The following is a 17,490-nucleotide window of genomic DNA, read 5'->3' as shown; positions in this document are numbered from 1 at the left end:
TTGAAAATTAAACTATTTAAGAAATAAGCATCATGTTTGTTTCGTTTTTAATTTTAACATATACATTGTAATATATAATCATAATAAACAAAATAAGCATTTATAACAGAAGCCATTAATGAAACACAAAAATTTATTAATATTAACTATACTTATAATACATTAAACATAAAAGGAATTAAAGAAAACGGCATTATCAAAGTGTGCTCCTCTCTTCATTAGGTGCCTGACCCAGGCCTTTCGCTACTTCGCTTATACATAACCACTGTCCATCGGCATTTTCTCTCCAAAGGCTGACTTTATTGTCTCCTCCGGATACCGCTAGTATGTTTCCTGTTAAAGACCAACTGACACTCCAGATGACATCGTCAAATGTATTGAGGATAGTTGGACTCCAAGACACATTATCATCACTGGACCATATTACAACTCTTTTATCCTGAGAGCAACTGGCAATCATAGAACGTTGCAAGCCAAGAGATGGGGCCCAGGCAACATCCCGCACCCAATCCATGTGCATTTCCAAACGGTTCTCTTCAATCCACTGATCTCCTTGCTCCTTCCAAATCTAAAAAATATAAGTATAACCAAAATATTACATGTTCTTCATATCTCATTCATTTTTAGAATTTAGCAAAAAGATTAAAAATACCTTAATTAAGTTATCACATCCTCCAGATACTATCCTTTTAGGTGCATCTTTGTTGGTAAGGGGATCTAAATGAAGATCGGCAGATATTGCTGGACACCAACTGATAGAATTAACTCCAATGGCATGGGCACCAGGTATCTTTTTAACATCCCAATTTCCTCCATCTTGATTGTAAGTGATGGTAGAAATTGAGCCATCTGAACTACAACATGCCAGTATCAATCCGTATTCTTCCGGCGCCCATGCCACTGAATTCACAGAACTTTCATGACCAGAGTATTCGTAAAGCTTGGTCCATTCTCCGGATTCTTTCCATATGATCACTTTTCTGTCGTATGAACAAGAAGCCAGTAGATTACCAAACTTTGGATGGGCCCAAGCAACCTGCCACACCGGTCCAAAGTGTCCTTTTAAGTCTGCGGCAAGAGTTTGTGTACCGCTTTTGATGTCGTAAATTTTTACAGAGTTATCCGAAGAACATGTCGCTAATCTTAGTCCATAATAATCCAACTCTGCATCGTGTATCATGTCCTCATGGCCAGTGTCAATAGTATTTAAAACACTAATCATTTTATCGGTATCTAAGTAAAAATTACAAAAACACTAAACTCTCCAATTTATACGAGGTTTTTGGTTAGCATTGACTACAATATCATGTCAAATAAGTTGACGTGGAATCAATGTTGCTGCAAGCTGTTTCCGATTATTACATATTCAACGGTTAATATTTTTATTACATAAAGTAGGTGTTATTAAAATTAGTCTCAAATAAGGAAGTGTATAAATAAGTCACAATATGTGTTAAATATAAAAACGTATTCGAGATGAGACACGAATGTATAACTCAAGGACAATATAGCTTCAGGTTTTAAACTTTACTGAGGTGATGAAAGTGTGCAATATTTGATGAGACGAATTTTGTCTATCATGAATTCGATTATTAATGTTTATAGAATTAAATATAAACATACAATTTTTTTTTGCCTTTTATTTGTTTATTTTTATTTTCTCTTAAAAAATGTCAAGATCAACAAAAAATTATATCCATAGAATTTCAAACTTAAATATCGTCAGTGCGTTATATACAATATATTTGCAGCAATAATCATAAAAACAAATCGAGACAGTTCAGCTCATATGTCTAACAAAAACAATATTATATGTCAATGTCAGTGTTCTTGCAAAAGGAAAAAAAATCATACATCTGAAAATACCGATGAACTAAGATAGTGAATTATTATGAAAGATTGGTTATTTATTAGATAACAAAAATGACTGAAAAAGACGGTGGGATATTTTATAACTTAGAGAGTCTTCTACAACAGGATCATCGTGGAGTTAATGTACGTTAAAAGGTCAAAGTATCGTCGCGTATTGGGATACTTCTAATATAGATTTTGTGGCTTTCAGATAGCTGTTTATGCTCTCGCTACTGCTGGTCTGGCACTATCTGTTCACAAAATCCGTCCGGTTAGTATTAATATTATTATTACATAATATAGAATGACAACATGTACTGTTATATTTTGTGTTTTAGATAAGCAAGTTTTCAAAGGCTTCTAAAGTTCCTAACCACTTTATCAAAAGACATGAATCTTTGAAAGGAACATATGTTGGTGTTCAACACTCGCCAGTACGACTTTTAATAAATCATAGGGCACCTATTTACCTCCCATTATGGCATTCCAGCAAACCTCCACTGCCTGTTAAGGTGACATAATAAATATTTAAATGAACAGTTTTAGTTAATCAGTTACACACCAAAAGTATGATAAATAAGTCATGCCTATATTTCAGCTATGGGGAGTGGACATTGTGAGTGGAAATGCTGTAAATTGGCTGGACTGTGTTGCCAAAGGGCAAAAAGTTACATTAAAACCCATTGGAAGAGATAAAGAAGATCTTGTTTCCACTGTTATTTTGCATTTACCTGGAAATAAGGTAACTTTATGTAATGGCAATGGTATCTTGTTGTATAAGATATTTGCCTACATTAAAAATATCAAAGAAAAATATCTTGAGCTTGTATTTAAGCCTTTTGTAATTTGAAATAAAAGTTGTCATATTGATTTTACAATCCTAAAACTAAAGACTAGTTTAAAATGATTATATCACAGTATGTTATCTATATGTACATATTTTTTTAGGCAAAAACAGAAGAAACATTTGATGTTGGAAAAAAATTGGTTGAGCTTGGCTTTGCACAAACTTCACTACCCAAAAATATTAAGAAGAACACACTCGAATCAAAACTGGCGCCAGCATTACTATCTGCAGAGTCCCGAGCCAAGTGGAATAGAAATGGGATATGGTCGGACAGATTACCACCGTTGCCAGTCTATGTCAACTATTGGAAAAAGAGTTCAGAAGTAGCCACTAGTATTTTTGTTATGTCTTCCAAGAAGTTGCTACAGCTTCTATTGCTTGTCGTCAAGAGTGCCTTAAGTGGAGGAAAAAGCTTAATTCTTAGACCCTTCAGATCGTCACCGAAACAGGTAAAACAGATACAAGCAACATGAGTTAATGTCTTTACGTATTTTATCAGTGTACACACCAAATGCATTATGATATTATAATTATTTGGTGAGCTTGATGTCTCCAAATCATATTGATTGTTACTTAAATAATATTTTATAGAACTAAATTCTGTTGGAAATAAAGATGATTTAAAATGGATGACATTTTTTTTTAATTAAAAAAAAACAAATTGTTTAAAAAAAGCACTGTTTATTCAAATTAAATACGTAGTATATATTACATTAAAATATATATCTTAATTAAAGTAGCAAAAGAAAAATACAGCTATCAATCTATTGAAATAATATCTTTTAAACCATTTGCATTATTAAATCATAATACCACATAATTTCGCCCTAATAAGAAATTTAATTAAATAATAATAATAATGTACTTTACAAAAGGACTGACCACAGAAATAAAAATACTGATTCCGAAGCTCAAGTAAGGTCACATTTAACATTCCAGATATGAACTGTCACAATTCATCACCAATAGATGAGTGAATGCCGATATAAATCCCTAAAATTTAATCAAATTAATATTGCCATCTATAATTAACACCTTAGAGAAATAATCGTTTATAAAAATACAAAAAGCAAGTCCGATTGCTGTGTGGATTTGCACCAGAAAAATGTGTAGGTCGAAAAATATAGTAGTGGGTCTTTTGGGCCCATGCCGAGATGCCACCTAGCAGGGGAGCGAGGAGGGGGCGGGTAGTGACGTCAGAGCACAGAGCAGCGAGACAGCCAGGATGTAGGCTTGGGTCGCTCGTCACGCAGCTGGTGGGTCCCTGAACGAGCACCTGCAGGATTACTCGCCTCCTACAACACATTATATATATGTATATAGTAATAATACATACATTTAACAACACCAAAAGCATGCCAATCAGCACAACATAACAACTTTAAAACAACTACACAGATACACAGAATATATATTCTAGAATTTGTCATTGGTATTGTTGCTATTTATAATAAACAAGACTAATTGAACATGAAAACCCAGAGATTACGATTACATCCTGTTTGTTTAGATAAAATTAACTTGCTTAATGAGACATTGGCAATGGTAGGTTTAACTTTTCAGAAGTTATAACTGTACTATTAATATGAAATAATAGCCTAATTAGTAAAGCAATTGGAATGCAATATCCTAGGAATTAACATACAGGTCTAGCTTATCTTGATGAATTTTTCGTTCTAGATTTTCCAATTTAAATTTCTATTTGAATATTACCTCATAATTACATTGTCATAAACATAATTATGCTAATATGAAGAATTCTAAAAAGAATTATTCTATTAATATAAGCATGCAATTTATTGATAAATTCAATAAAATATGAGTAACTAATTCCGTAATAAAATATAATGGAAACAGTATTTTAAATGGGTAATTATAACTAATGGCAATTCGAGGAGTGTATGATTACAAACTAGAGGCGATTAAAATGAATAATGCAAATACAACACAACTGGCAACACCAAAATAAAAAAACGCTACACAGCACAAAAGCCTTTACCTTCTGAGATCAAGATAGTCATGTAACAAAAGAGATAAATTAATTAATGTATTGATTAATTAATTGATTTACATTAATTTTATATATAAATATTTTTGTGCTTTTCAAATATAAAGAAATTTTATTAAAGAAATCTTAAATATATAAGTTAAAATGAAAAGACACATACTCAGTATGTAAGCTAGAATAACTTTTTTTAAAACTTTGTATATAAACAGAATGGAATTTTTTAATAATTTCAGTGTTGTAAAGATGGGTGGGTAGTGTCATTTTTTACCTGCTTTTTCTCCATTTTAGCTTTGATATCTCTTGCTAATGTATAGAAAGCGTATTCGACATTTAAAGAATCTTTTGCTGACGTTTCTACAAATTTGATCTGATATTCTACAGCTAATTGTTCTCCCCTTTCCTTAGAAACCTAGAACATACATTGCTTTTTACTATCAATTTAATCTATTCATCAAAAATTATCTAAATATTTTTATGTTTGTCCAAAAAGCATAATATAAAGTGCTTAGAACTTATTGGTAAATTTTACTTTTTTTTTTTAATTTCTCTATTTTAAATCAACTAAATTGATACCATTATTCCATTGTTTGTTGTAAACAATAGAATCTGTTTCGTGTTTATTCAGAGGAACAGGAAAACTATATATAAGTATGAAATTGTATTGTCTTAAAAAGACAAATTGTTGATATTTGTAACTTAAATTAAATATATTTTATAATTGTGAGTTATATTTATTTATTACCTGTCTCTTTGCATCCAAGTCACATTTATTGCCAAGAATCATTTTTTCCACGTCTGCACTCGCATTCTCTTCAATATTCCTAATCCAATTTTTAATATTTTCAAAGCTCTTCTCGTTTGTAACATCATAAACTAGCATAATGCCCATAGAACCACGGTAATAAGCCGTTGTAATTGTACGGAATCTTTCCTGACCCGCCGTATCCCTAGAAAAATGTTTTAGTATAGAGGTCCATTGTATTATAATATGATAATGAATTAAATCATAATGAATACCAACCATATTTGTAATTTAACTTTTTTGCCGTCCAAATCTATTGTACGAATTTTGAAGTCAATACCTGAAAAAGTTAGTTGCTGTTGAACTCTATTAATTAAAATTAGTGTGTATGATGTCATAAACAATTCGTTCATTTAATTTGATAAGGGCTCTATTTATCAAAGAGCCGCACCCTTTTTTTAACTTATTATGTATGAAAACATCTTCTGGTTACCAAAAAAATCTTGTTCAATGACAATTACGTATAAAAAAATACAACATTTCTGACAATAACCTTTGATACAAAGACTTCAAGTACTTACCAATGGTTGATATAAATGAGATATTAAAAGCATCCTCAGAGAATCTAAATAATATAGATGTTTTTCCCACTCCGGAATCACCTATAAGAAGTAATTTAAATAAATAGTCGTAAGTTTTTGCCATTTTTTTATATCAACTGATTACAGGATACACAGCCAGTCACTCATTTGGCATTTTTGAGTAATCGCTAGTGATGTCCAATACACATATAAAATTGCCTACGTACTTTTAATAACCTGTCGTTTCAAGTATGGCAAGTCTTATTTTTAATTGTAATTTTTCATGATATTACTCTTAATCATATAAAAGTCGATGAAATGCATAAACAAAATTTATAAAATTAATTATTACAAATTTGATTGATTGATATTTTTGTTCTCTAAACAATTATATTTTGTTCTTTTTTTGAGTGTTGCCCAGTGGCCTCAGGATAAAGCTATGGTTTATGCAATGTGTTGTCAAAATCTAATACCATCTATAATCTTTTTGCTTAACGTCAAATGTGACGAGTTACTATTTAGCGGTATTTAGTTAGTTGAAACAAAAGTTTTAAAGAACTAAAAATATATAATGGTGAACTAAACTTTTTGAATTATACAATGTTCTACCACGTAAGTAAATTTTATTTTAACTTTTTAAATAATTTAAATGTTACTGAAATTATTAATTTCACAGATATCGTTGGAGCATGAAATACTGCTGCATCCAAGATATTTTGGACCGCAATTATTAGATACTGTTAAACAGAAGTTGTATACAGAGGTGGAAGGAACTTGCACTGGCAAGTATGTATAAATCCTATCAAATAAACTGCTATCGAAATATCACATGATTTAAATAAAAAAAAAATTGTTTCAGATATGGTTTTGTTATAGCAGTGACCACAATAGACAGCATTGGTGCAGGTCTCATCCAACCAGGACAAGGATTCGTTGTGTATCCAGTTAAATATAAAGCCATAGTTTTCAGACCATTTAAAGGAGAGGTTCTTGACGCTATAGTCACACAAGTGAATAAGGTTTGTATCAAAAAAATACGTTTTCTGTGATGTGTTCCAGAAACTATTTGGCATTTTATGTATTATATAATGTTAATAAATAATTAATTTTAACTACTGTGTTCTAATAAGTGTATATTTTTATGGGTTCTTACATCAATTTAATATATTATTTTAGTTGAGTCTATAATTGTTTACTAAGTTCACCAGTGAGGAAGTAACAGGCATACTGAGATATTACTTAGAATATTATTATCAATATATGTATTTATTTAAATTGAACATATATTTTCAGATGTACTATTTCGTTTTTAATTATTTTAAACTGCTTACTCCCGACGGTTCAATTACTTTACAGCAACTGTGATGTGAAATGTCTCAAAATATTAAAAAAACATGATAATATATCTGAAAATATTTGTTAAATTTGAATATTATTATTAATTTTACTTAAAAACAATACAAATTTACTATAAATATGTCGACAGGTCGGAATGTTTGCTCAAATCGGTCCGTTAAGTTGTTTTATATCACATCATGTAAGTATTATATATTCTTAAAATTATTACATACACAAGTACATAACATTATTATATACATTAAATGAAAATATTGACCCAATATGGGTAAGACAAAATTAATTTACAAGATTACTTCAAAATACTTATTAACCTCCGAAGGATATATTTTGTTATATGAAGTAGTGATATATGTTATGAATGCTGCTTTTCAATAAATAATTTAATGATTTCAGTCCATACCCACTGATATGGAATTCTGTCCCAATGTAAATCCCCCGTGCTATAAAAGTAAACAGGAAGATAATGTCATACAGGAAGAGGATGTCATTAGATTAAAGATTGTTGGCACCAGAGTTGATGCCACGGGCATTGTAAGTCACAATATCAGTATACTGTTTATACAATTCTATGATAATTCTGTTTTTTCTTACAAAAACCTTTTTTTTCTTCAGTTTGCCATCGGAACACTAATGGACGACTACTTAGGATTAGTAACACAATGAATTCAAATATTTTAAGAATAAAAAACAATGAAAATTTTTGTATTATCTTTATTTGGCATTCAAATAATAGTGTAAAATATGCATGTAACAAAAACAATCATCAAAAAAGGACAAAATATTTGGACACCTCAGTCTCTAGGGCAGTATGTGTGTGACTTGCTGACTGTGCTCGTACAATAATCATATCACCTTAAATCTAAAATAAAACCTAGGTAGTCTTACAAGTATAGTGCAGTATCAAAGATATCGGCAGTTTATTATTGAGGTTGTTGTTTAAAAAATTAAATCAAAAATTATGTACAACATGTACTTATAAAATTATCGGGATTGTTTGAAGTGAGCTCGATATTCTTGAATTAAAACATAAAGTAACTTAATATATATATATACAAATGTAAAATAACTTGATCCGTTTAATGCCAAATTTGTCAAAAAAAACCTATCCAAAGGTATGATTGGGTCTTTGGTTTGTCAATTATATACATTGGTTATTAAATAATAAGTTAAAACCTAATCATTTTGCTCGCTAAACGAAATATGGCATCTAAATAAATAATACTCAATATGAGATCAGGAACACAAACTAAATAATATCATTTAAGCACCAAATAGGCCTAAACTTTAGAGATATCTATGCTCACATAGAATTAATATTATAATAGCATAACTAAGCATAAAGGCTTTACCACAGTAAAATCTACATAGTATATATATCCATTATAAAATATTGAGACATAACATTGTGCTATAACATAATATGCATGATAGATATATTTGGAACAGTCATTTTAGTCACAGTAATAATTTTTTGCACATGAAACACTATGAACTTGCCTCATTTTGGGTCATCTAAGTATTAATAATTGAAAATAATTAAGATTTTTCCTTTTCTCTTCACTCTGTGGCCTCATTCACACCGTATTTGTGGAATATTTAGCCATGAATAAAAGATATAAGGATTAGATTGATATAATTCATGTCAAATTATAAGTGTATGTCACAATAGGCTCAGTTCAATATCATGTGGACATTCGCTCGACAAGGCACAACACAAGACTTTAGGATAAACATCAAACCGCAAACACTTCAAAACAACTATATACTCTGCTACGTACTCAACAGTACAGGAAGAAGCGAAGGATTTGTATAGGAAACCATTAAGGTTTGATATGACACAGTAACATGTGGGTATAGACTATGGAATATTTAATCTAACTATCAGGATAAGGGGTGGGACTTAGTCTATCTACATTAACGGATATTTAAATTTATTTCGATAAGAACAATAGTCGTTTACCTTACACCTTCAGGATTCGTGATAGGACTCACTATATGAGAGGGGGAATAAGACTGAATTACAACCACTATATATAGCATATATCTTAACAATTTTTAACATTTAGTACTAAACTGATGAATTTTAAGTAACACGTTTTATATTAATTATAATACTGCCAACATGAGCTTGTAACACCAACTGACGCTAGAATTTTTTTTACACTTTAATAATTTTGTGATCCTACTAAACATTTAGACATTCAATGGGCTTAGGGCTGTTGAACTATACCGAATAGTGATGTACAAGCCCAGTTACTATAGAAGGGAATATAGAATACTTTTATCTATGGATTAAAACTGCTGAACTATGGTAATTTAATGTAGCTATAGTTTGCTTCCCCGTCTTCCAACAACTCTAAAACGTCCATCCTTGCACTCCTGACCAACACTAGAATTCCTTGAAGTAAATGTATGATCGGATTCGAGATTAGCTAACTAAGAAGAGAATGTGAAGGCAGATGTCACCAACTGTGCGATCCGAATAACGCAGATTAATATTGAATTAATCTTTATTACATAATTTGCCACTGCTCATCGGTAACTAGCGGAGACACCAAAAATGTTACCGGCTATAACTTTCGATGTTTTTTTTATTTTCCATTCAACGGTCGTTGGTTTCGAAGCTGGTGAATCTGCTTCATATCAACATTTACTCCTATCCCTTCACCTATCGATCTCCGGTTCACCGACACTAGTTATATAAGCCGTCGGTGCGTGTCTGTCTGTCGCGATGTCCGCTGGCCTGTCTAGTGAGCGACGTGGAAGCATTGGCACTAGGCGGGCGGGTGTCAGGAGGCTGCGGGGGGCGCCGCCACTGCCGGGCACACGGGACCGCGCACAGCCTCTATGTAGTCCTTGATGAGGGTGGCGATCTGGTACGCCTGTGTCCACATGAATTATATTATATGTAAGGTATTAAGGTCGGTTCAGTAAAAATATACAAAAATGTTCTGAGTAGAACAGAACGAACAAATAAAAAGCTTTATTTAAGAAAATATAAAAAATACGATTTTTTTTTTATTATTTTTTAATAAATATACTTTGAAATATATTCTATGGCCTCAAGTTTTCAATTGTATAAGGCGTAAATGTCTATTTCTATTGTGAATTCTTATATTTAAACAGTTACTATTGAATTTCTCAGTAACGTTATTTGCTGGAGTCCTGCGGACTGACCATACTTATATCTAATGATAATTATTAAAATCCCATAAGAATAGGTAGTACATAGTTTGTAACATAGAATTATCATATTTTGAGATTGATGAAATATTGTGATGAAAGTCAAGAATTAATTCACGAGCGAGTGTCATCACCCGCAGCTCACCGTGACAGTGTCAGAATCGCTGAGCTAACTCCATTCGTGCACGAGGAAATCTACATTTAACCAATTGTCCTGTCCTTTCCCAATTTTTTTATGCTATAGTGGGCAGAGGAGCGGCCGGCCTACCTGATGGAGCTAGTTATCGTCGCCCATGGATATCCGCAACATTGTTTTGTGGATGCGTCGCCACCCTTGATTGGGGAAGAGGGAGAGGAAAGGGTCAGAAAGGCTCTCTGACTCATCAGACATGTAAACATACCTCCTTCATCTTTTCTTATCAGTTCATCTCATCGTCTCTTATCAGTGCAAATCGTATATAGAGATACCTCTTAAGTTATCAGGAACTAGAAACAACACTGACCTCATTTCTTAGGACGAGCACTCAAATTCTGCTACTTTGCACGAGCTACAGATGAGAATATACTACAAGAAATTCTGAGTCCCATGGAACTGGTCACAAATTCAGATTAGACTATGACTTCCTCACCTGATCTGTAGACAGCACCAGCTTGGCGTGTTTCCTGTCGGCTCTTGTGACCAGCAGGAGGGCCCTCGGTGCTGGAGACACGGCAAGCAGCTGTGAGTGGTCGTGTGAAACCAACGCCGCCCTCGCCCCCCGCCGCAGGAGGGTCAGCCCGCGGGCGTCCACCGCCAGCCATAACGCACGCGGCCAGTTGGACGTGAACGATTGCTGGTTTAACATAAAGGATTCACTATGAAGGAATATTCAGATACATGGCCAACTTTGAAATTTTTAATATTATTTAACACTATTATCAAAGTTATAGTAAGTTATATATATATAACAAAGTATGAATGCTAACTAAGCCATACTTCTATCGTCCGTTAGTAAGTGTTGCTGTAACATTTTTCAAAATCTGGTCGCTAGTTGCTGGGTTCTCGTTCTGGACAACTAACCGTGCAGCCTTTAACACATTGGATTGTCAGATGGTGTACACCTGTCCTAAATTCCATACAACGACGTTTCATACATTATATAATATTAATATTTTCTGTTACCATGACATCAAAGATTGTGGCTCGTGTGAGCGGCCAGGAGGAGGCGAGTGTGAGGGCTCGTTGCATGGCCGCGTGGGGTTCCGTGCCGCGCAGTGCCAGGTGATGTAGGCGGAGGGCGGGGGCGGGCAGAGCGGGCGCGGCCAACCGGGGAGGCAGCACCGCGCCCGCCGCCGCCGCACACTCCTCGCCGCCGCCCAGACAGTCACCCTTCACCACCTGGGCGTGAAGCGCTGCTACCATCACCTGGATAACACAGATTATACAGTAAAAAACATTAATAATTCACTTATTCTGACTTCTTCTCACAGTTCGCGTACCTTAAAACAAAATTGTCTCCCGCCTATCGTGCATATAGAATAACATCCAAACAGCTCTTTACTTCGGATGAACTTAATGCATACTAATTAATTAATAAAGAATATTATCTCCATTTGAAAAAAATAGGTAACTCAGTTTTTTGTTTTTGTAAAGGTCCATGTCCGATTGAACAAACCACAGCATTATAAAATTGTTAAAACCTTTTTTAATATTTAAATTTTCATTAAATATTTAAAATTATTTTCCTATAAACAATAAAATATATAGTAATTATATTTAGCGTCACTAACAGCCTCGTCCGTCTCGATGGGCAACCGGTCGTGTCTCACAGCGTGTAGTACTTGATAGTACAGCAGCTCCATTTCAGCGACGCAGGCCGTGTGCAGCGGACGCTCGCCCAGGAACAGGCGCTTCTTGAACACTAGCCTGGACACGTGAAGCAGTGATTGAAATTACACACTTAATAGGCTTTTGTATGGGAATATTAACACTGGTATAACGTTGTGATTGTATTACATCAACGACACAGCCAAAACGAACCCATAAGTGACAAGTAGACCCATAAGTGACTATATATATATATAAGTATGTATATATATCTTGTGTGTGCGTGTGTTTACTAACCTGCAGGCGGCGGCCGTAGCCCCGGCCTTCTCCCACCGTGCGAGCACGTCCCCCGCGCGCTCCGCCCCCGCCAGTGCGCGCTCGCCCGCGCCCGCCGGGCTCGAGTTGGCGCACACCTCGTACAGAGCGTAACCTGGAACGGATGTGTCATTAAAAGAAATTATATTTATTGCGTCACTCAGAAACGTGAGCAGCATTCAATTTAAAACATATTAAAATCAGATTCTAAACAAATTATCTGTTTGTAATGAGTGAGTAAATCTATGTATTAAAATATATGTATTTTTCTTGATGTATGTTTATTTGTTATTTGTTTGTTTCTTACGTCTACTCTCTGAAACGGTTGGAGCGATTTTGATGGGACTTTAACTGTAAATTTTCTAATGGAATAAGAATTAACTTAGACCGCCATCATTTTAATATATATGTATTCTTATATATTAATTGATGCGGACGATGTCCATACCCAGTCAGTGTTACACATACCAGTAGCAGCGTCGCTAAGTCCGATCTTATCTCTGAGCATGTCGACGAGGTGGTCGGCGGTGGCGGCGGGGCCGAACACCAGCCCGTGCTGCTTCCCGTCCAGCAACAGCACCCGCACGTGCATCGGCCGGCGGGCAGCGGCACACAGCAGCTCCTCCTTGGAAGGTGCTGCTAGACGACGCGGCACCTGGGCTATGCTTAGCGCCACCTGTAAGTGACATAGGATTAATATATACGACGGATGGATAAAACTAATAATATGAGATTAAATATGTTATAATAAAATGTTATTACAGAGCACTCTTTGTGTAGAATTGATTATTATAATCAGTGATCTTCCAACGCTTTGTCCGTCTGCTCTTCAATATAACCTTGTAAGTAGAAGCTACAATGACTTCAATACAGGTTGGATATATTTTTTTAAGTTAATAGGAAGACGTAACTTTATATTGGAATGAATATCATTTACAATTACTATATTAAAGTAATAGGTTTCAGTCACTCATACAAGTAACGCCATCTGGCGTTACTTGTCTTCAACCCTGCATTCCTATGACATGTAACACGTGGTCACCTGCTCGGCTCGCCGCGCGAACCGTCCCTCCTCAGTATTATGTAGCGCTGCGGCCCGGTACCGCAAGTGTGCGAGCAGCACACGTCTCAGCGGCTTTGCAGGCGGCAGTGCTGCCCCCACTGCGGCACACAGCAGCGACCAATGACGCGCAGCCACCCGAGAACTAGGCTCGGGATGCTCAGTTGTCTGAAATACAAACACATTAAATTTAATACTCCGTACGTAGGTTTTACTTTATGTGGGTTTTTACCAAAAGCAATTATTGACCACTTTTAATATGATCTCTCCACACATTTTTCTGTATACGGTTTTATTGTAGTTTACGAGGCTTTGTTTCATTGCGTGATTAATGTTGGCCCAGCGCGATCCGTAGCCAAGGATTTTGAATTTCAACACAAAATAACGACCATCGTAACAGTAAAACTAGAAATAAAATATTATATATTATTTAATCTGTGATCTGTTTAAAAGCTGTATCCGTTTCAATACCTGTTTAATAAGCTGTGCGTACAGCTCACACAGCAGCGTGTCTTTCTGCAGGCAGCGCTGCAGCAGCGCTTGAGCGAGCGACACGCGGTCATCACTGTCGCTGTCGTGACTCGCCACACTGCTGTTGGTGGCGAGACTGGACGTGCTGCCGGTGTTGCTGCTCAGACCAGCGTGACTCATTATATCCTGTAAGGATATATATGATATAATACCTTATATTTTAATTATTTTTTTTGTCTGTCATACATGACAACTTGCACAGTTTATTCTGCCAATATCAATGTTGATGCAGATACGTAAAAAATAAAAGTTTTATCATTTAAGCACTCTTCACTGCAGACATTTGAAGAATGTTAATTTATATCTTGAACTTTAACACGTAGATTTTAAAGACGTGTTAAGAATTATGTTTAAATGAATTAAAAAAACCCTATATATATATGTAGTATAGAATTGTGTTTACATGTTGATATAAAATGACTTATTTACGATTTAGTAAGAGTAAGATTGTTGTTGTTACCTTGAATATCTGCATGGCGGCGACCTCCTCGGCTTCATTGAGCTTAGTGAGTGAGTGTGGGAGACTGCGGGCCCAGGTCCAGTAAGAGGGCGGGAAACCCTTGTAACACTCGCCCTGACCATCCGCACTCAGGTCCAGTCTGACACGCTCTAGTCTGTGCTTACTTAATCTGTGGAAACATAGATAATATATCAAAAAAAAATTCTTTATCAGATGCTTAAAGTGTTTTGGTAAACTTGAGTTTTCCTGTATTCAGGACAGATACTTGTAAAGGGTTAATTTTTCTCAAAAAATTTTACATTTATTTGTGTGATATATTTTTGTCCAAACTAACGGTACTGAATGTGTACGGAAGGAGCCTGCATGGTTGCTTGAAAAATAATTAATGTATAATGCACCCTCGGGCCTCAGGCCTTGACTCGAGTCAGTCTAACACTGTATAAAAATAACCAATTTGTCCTACATGATGATTAAGTACCAAATTTTATATGGTTTGATGTATTTTCACCTCCTGAGCGTGTTCCTAAGGAAACCAGCAGCACCAGGCGCGATGTCCTGCGGTCGCCTAAGCAGCGCGGAGTCGACGAGCGCTCGGCGCGCGGCCCGCAGCGCCGCGGCAAGACGCGCTCGCTCGGCAGCCGGCGGGGCACGGCGCGGCGCCTCCTCGGCCAGCCCTCCGCCCAGGGCCGGACTGTACGCCGCCATCAACCACGCCGCCTCCGCCTTCTGCGACTTCTGGTTACACTCCAGGACTATACACCTGGAGTGTATACGATTGTGTCAGATTGGATGACATAATTAACCGTATCCATCTATCTCAAGATAGTGAGGAATGGCGGTTTAAAGGAAATGTATTGTTGATATGGAATGTATTAAGGAATTAACGGGATTTTTTTATGGAAAGCAAAGTATACATGTTGGCAACACAAAAATTAAAAAATAACCAGTACAGCAGCTAGGTGAGAAATAATCAATTATTATATAAGTGGTATATATATATATATATATATAATGTCAAGTATTGTCTTGTACCTGAGTCCATCGTGCTGGCCGTGGTGCGTCAAGCTCAGGGTGAGTCCGTTGTCGACGGGATCCATCAGTATGGCGGCTATGTTGGTGTAAGGATACTCCGCCAGCACCACTTTGTCAGCGGGTCTCACCAGCACCACGCCCTCCGCACCCACCCCCAGAAGTACGTTCGGACCTGAACATATTATTATAATGATTTATTTATTAAAACTTATATAAATTTAATAAAAATAAGTAAAATAAATATATATATTTTTTGCTGTTTATGTCGGACGTTACCCACCATGTGCCCAATAACCCTTATAGGTGACAGGAAACAGTGTGACTCCGTAAAGCGGATATTGCATTACACACGACAGATACAAGGCCTTCGCCGTCAGCTCAGCTCTGCCTGCGCCGTACTGACGATGGGCTTGGGCCAGTATCGTAGCCTGCAAAGATATTTCATCATGAGAATTGGATAAAAATGTTTGAATGCTAGAATTCTTTTAAATGAGAATATAATGCATTGAAATTTTATTTCCTTCATTATATTAAGACACGGATTGGTTCTACACGGACCCATTGATGGGACGCTCGTTGTTTAGCGATCCGCGGTGGAAGGAACTGGTCCGGGTGTGAGTAGTAGGCCCTCGTGTGTGGCGGCGGGGGGCTCGGCGGGGGCTCCCCTAGCGACACCTGAGCCTGAAGTCCCGCCAGTTGGAGCGCCACCTTTTCTGATACCGGGAACTCGTCCAACTACGGGTCAAAAAAAAATTCATGTTAGTCGCACCTCAATAAGAATTTTGGTATACTTTAAGTTAAGTAATTATGAAGCAACCGAGATCTTTCCAATCTACTTCAATTATTTTGGTCCACATCGCTTTAATATTAATTCAATTGTATGTGCCATATATTTTACTTTAATTAATTCTACAGTACACAGTTACACTTAGACTATAGACTGTATAACTTTAGACTGTATACTGTATACAGTTACAGTATACAGTATACAGTCTACAGTTATATTTAAATTTGCATTATCTATAAAGATCTTGGATATAATGTGGCTTGGTGGCGGTACCTTAACAACGCTGTGGACCGCCTGCGCGTATAACAAGGCTACTTCGACGGGGTCGTGGGGCAGTTCTCGCCCGCCGCGGAACAATCGTCTCTTGAACACGAACCGGTTGTCCGCCGAGCCACCCCCCGGTCCTTGTTGCCTGATAAAATTAGTTAGTGTATAAATACATTTTTTTAATATGTGAACTTTATATTTTTTATTCATATTGGAGACTCATAGAAATTATTGTAAAATATATTATTTTAGTCATTGCGTTAATTAATATAGACTTTCAATGTGAACTAATAAAATCACTGTAATATTTTGTGTATGTATTCTTACATTTCCCAAGCAGCGATGACATCATACAGATACTGCGTGGCCCGTACATGTTCCTCAGTACCGGCGCGTTGCTGGTACACGGCCCAGCCAGCTCGAGCTGGTGGCGCCAGACCCAGCTTGTCGGCGAGGCGAGCTGCGGCCGCGGCAGCCGTGTCTGCGGGGTGCACGTCGATCGCCTTCGTGCGACCGTCTAGGAAGAAGAACCTGCAGACTATTGTGCCGAGACGACGCATAGCCTGGAACGATACAAACAAACAATGTTATATAGGTACTTACGTTTGTTCTGTGTCCTTATACTTTATAACTAAGCGAAAACTGAAACATATATATATA

At 36.0% G+C, this 17,490-nt stretch overlaps 5 protein-coding genes across 6 annotated transcripts in view; 2 read left to right on the top strand and 3 right to left on the bottom strand.

Annotated features, from left to right (window-relative positions):
• Positions 1-115: 115 nt before the first annotated feature.
• LOC116773162 (protein SEC13 homolog) lies at positions 116-1,314 on the bottom strand. The gene is made up of 2 exons (XM_032665560.2): positions 653-1,314; positions 116-568 (listed from the first exon to the last, which is right to left on the bottom strand). The coding sequence occupies exons 1-2, from the start codon at positions 1,220-1,222 to the stop codon at positions 197-199; spliced, it is 942 nt and encodes a 313-aa protein (XP_032521451.1). The 5' UTR covers positions 1,223-1,314; the 3' UTR covers positions 116-196.
• A 486-nt stretch (positions 1,315-1,800) lies between these two features.
• Positions 1,801-3,328, top strand: LOC116773196 (uncharacterized). The gene is made up of 5 exons (XM_032665617.2): positions 1,801-1,995; positions 2,063-2,122; positions 2,190-2,363; positions 2,450-2,593; positions 2,800-3,328. Exons 1-5 carry the CDS (start codon positions 1,924-1,926, stop codon positions 3,169-3,171), a joined length of 822 nt encoding a protein of 273 aa, XP_032521508.2. The 5' UTR covers positions 1,801-1,923; the 3' UTR covers positions 3,172-3,328.
• A 31-nt stretch (positions 3,329-3,359) lies between these two features.
• Positions 3,360-6,229, bottom strand: LOC116773163 (ras-related protein Rab-8A). 2 transcript variants are annotated; one of them, XM_032665562.2, is made up of 5 exons: positions 6,030-6,228; positions 5,728-5,788; positions 5,449-5,653; positions 4,975-5,115; positions 3,360-3,993 (listed from the first exon to the last, which is right to left on the bottom strand). In XM_032665562.2, exons 1-5 carry the CDS (start codon positions 6,151-6,153, stop codon positions 3,895-3,897), a joined length of 630 nt encoding a protein of 209 aa, XP_032521453.1. In that variant the 5' UTR covers positions 6,154-6,228; the 3' UTR covers positions 3,360-3,894. The 2 variants fall into 2 exon arrangements, with proteins under 2 accessions (XP_032521453.1, XP_061384420.1); XM_061528436.1 differs by lacking the exon at positions 3,360-3,993 and adding an exon at positions 4,596-4,700 and having other exon boundaries at positions 6,030-6,229.
• Positions 6,230-6,485: 256 nt separating this feature from the next.
• LOC116773186 (DNA-directed RNA polymerase II subunit RPB7) lies at positions 6,486-8,089 on the top strand. Its single transcript, XM_032665592.2, has 6 exons — positions 6,486-6,641; positions 6,706-6,815; positions 6,889-7,048; positions 7,516-7,566; positions 7,782-7,919; positions 8,001-8,089. The coding sequence occupies exons 1-6, from the start codon at positions 6,630-6,632 to the stop codon at positions 8,049-8,051; spliced, it is 522 nt and encodes a 173-aa protein (XP_032521483.1). The 5' UTR covers positions 6,486-6,629; the 3' UTR covers positions 8,052-8,089.
• A 1,943-nt stretch (positions 8,090-10,032) lies between these two features.
• Positions 10,033-17,490, bottom strand: part of LOC116773185 (myosin-I heavy chain) — a 46,996-nt gene continuing 39,538 nt past the window's right edge. Inside the window, exons 25-39 of the mRNA XM_061528435.1 lie at positions 17,158-17,393; positions 16,837-16,975; positions 16,335-16,511; positions 16,057-16,204; positions 15,777-15,948; positions 15,253-15,504; positions 14,745-14,913; positions 14,225-14,410; positions 13,736-13,921; positions 13,162-13,369; positions 12,676-12,808; positions 12,342-12,477; positions 11,734-11,976; positions 11,201-11,404; positions 10,033-10,270 (exon numbers count right to left, since the gene is read on the bottom strand). Of these exons, the coding sequence (XP_061384419.1) occupies positions 10,178-10,270; positions 11,201-11,404; positions 11,734-11,976; positions 12,342-12,477; positions 12,676-12,808; positions 13,162-13,369; positions 13,736-13,921; positions 14,225-14,410; positions 14,745-14,913; positions 15,253-15,504; positions 15,777-15,948; positions 16,057-16,204; positions 16,335-16,511; positions 16,837-16,975; positions 17,158-17,393 (2,682 nt within the window). The 3' untranslated portion in view covers positions 10,033-10,177. The remainder of the gene's footprint in view (positions 10,271-11,200; positions 11,405-11,733; positions 11,977-12,341; positions 12,478-12,675; positions 12,809-13,161; positions 13,370-13,735; positions 13,922-14,224; positions 14,411-14,744; positions 14,914-15,252; positions 15,505-15,776; positions 15,949-16,056; positions 16,205-16,334; positions 16,512-16,836; positions 16,976-17,157; positions 17,394-17,490) is intronic.

Source organism: Danaus plexippus (genome assembly GCF_018135715.1).
Source record: "Danaus plexippus chromosome 18 unlocalized genomic scaffold, MEX_DaPlex mxdp_20, whole genome shotgun sequence".
Taxonomy (NCBI): domain Eukaryota; kingdom Metazoa; phylum Arthropoda; class Insecta; order Lepidoptera; family Nymphalidae; genus Danaus; species Danaus plexippus.
The sequence above is the reverse complement of the archived record's forward strand: the minus strand, read 5'-3'. Positions and strand labels throughout refer to the sequence as shown.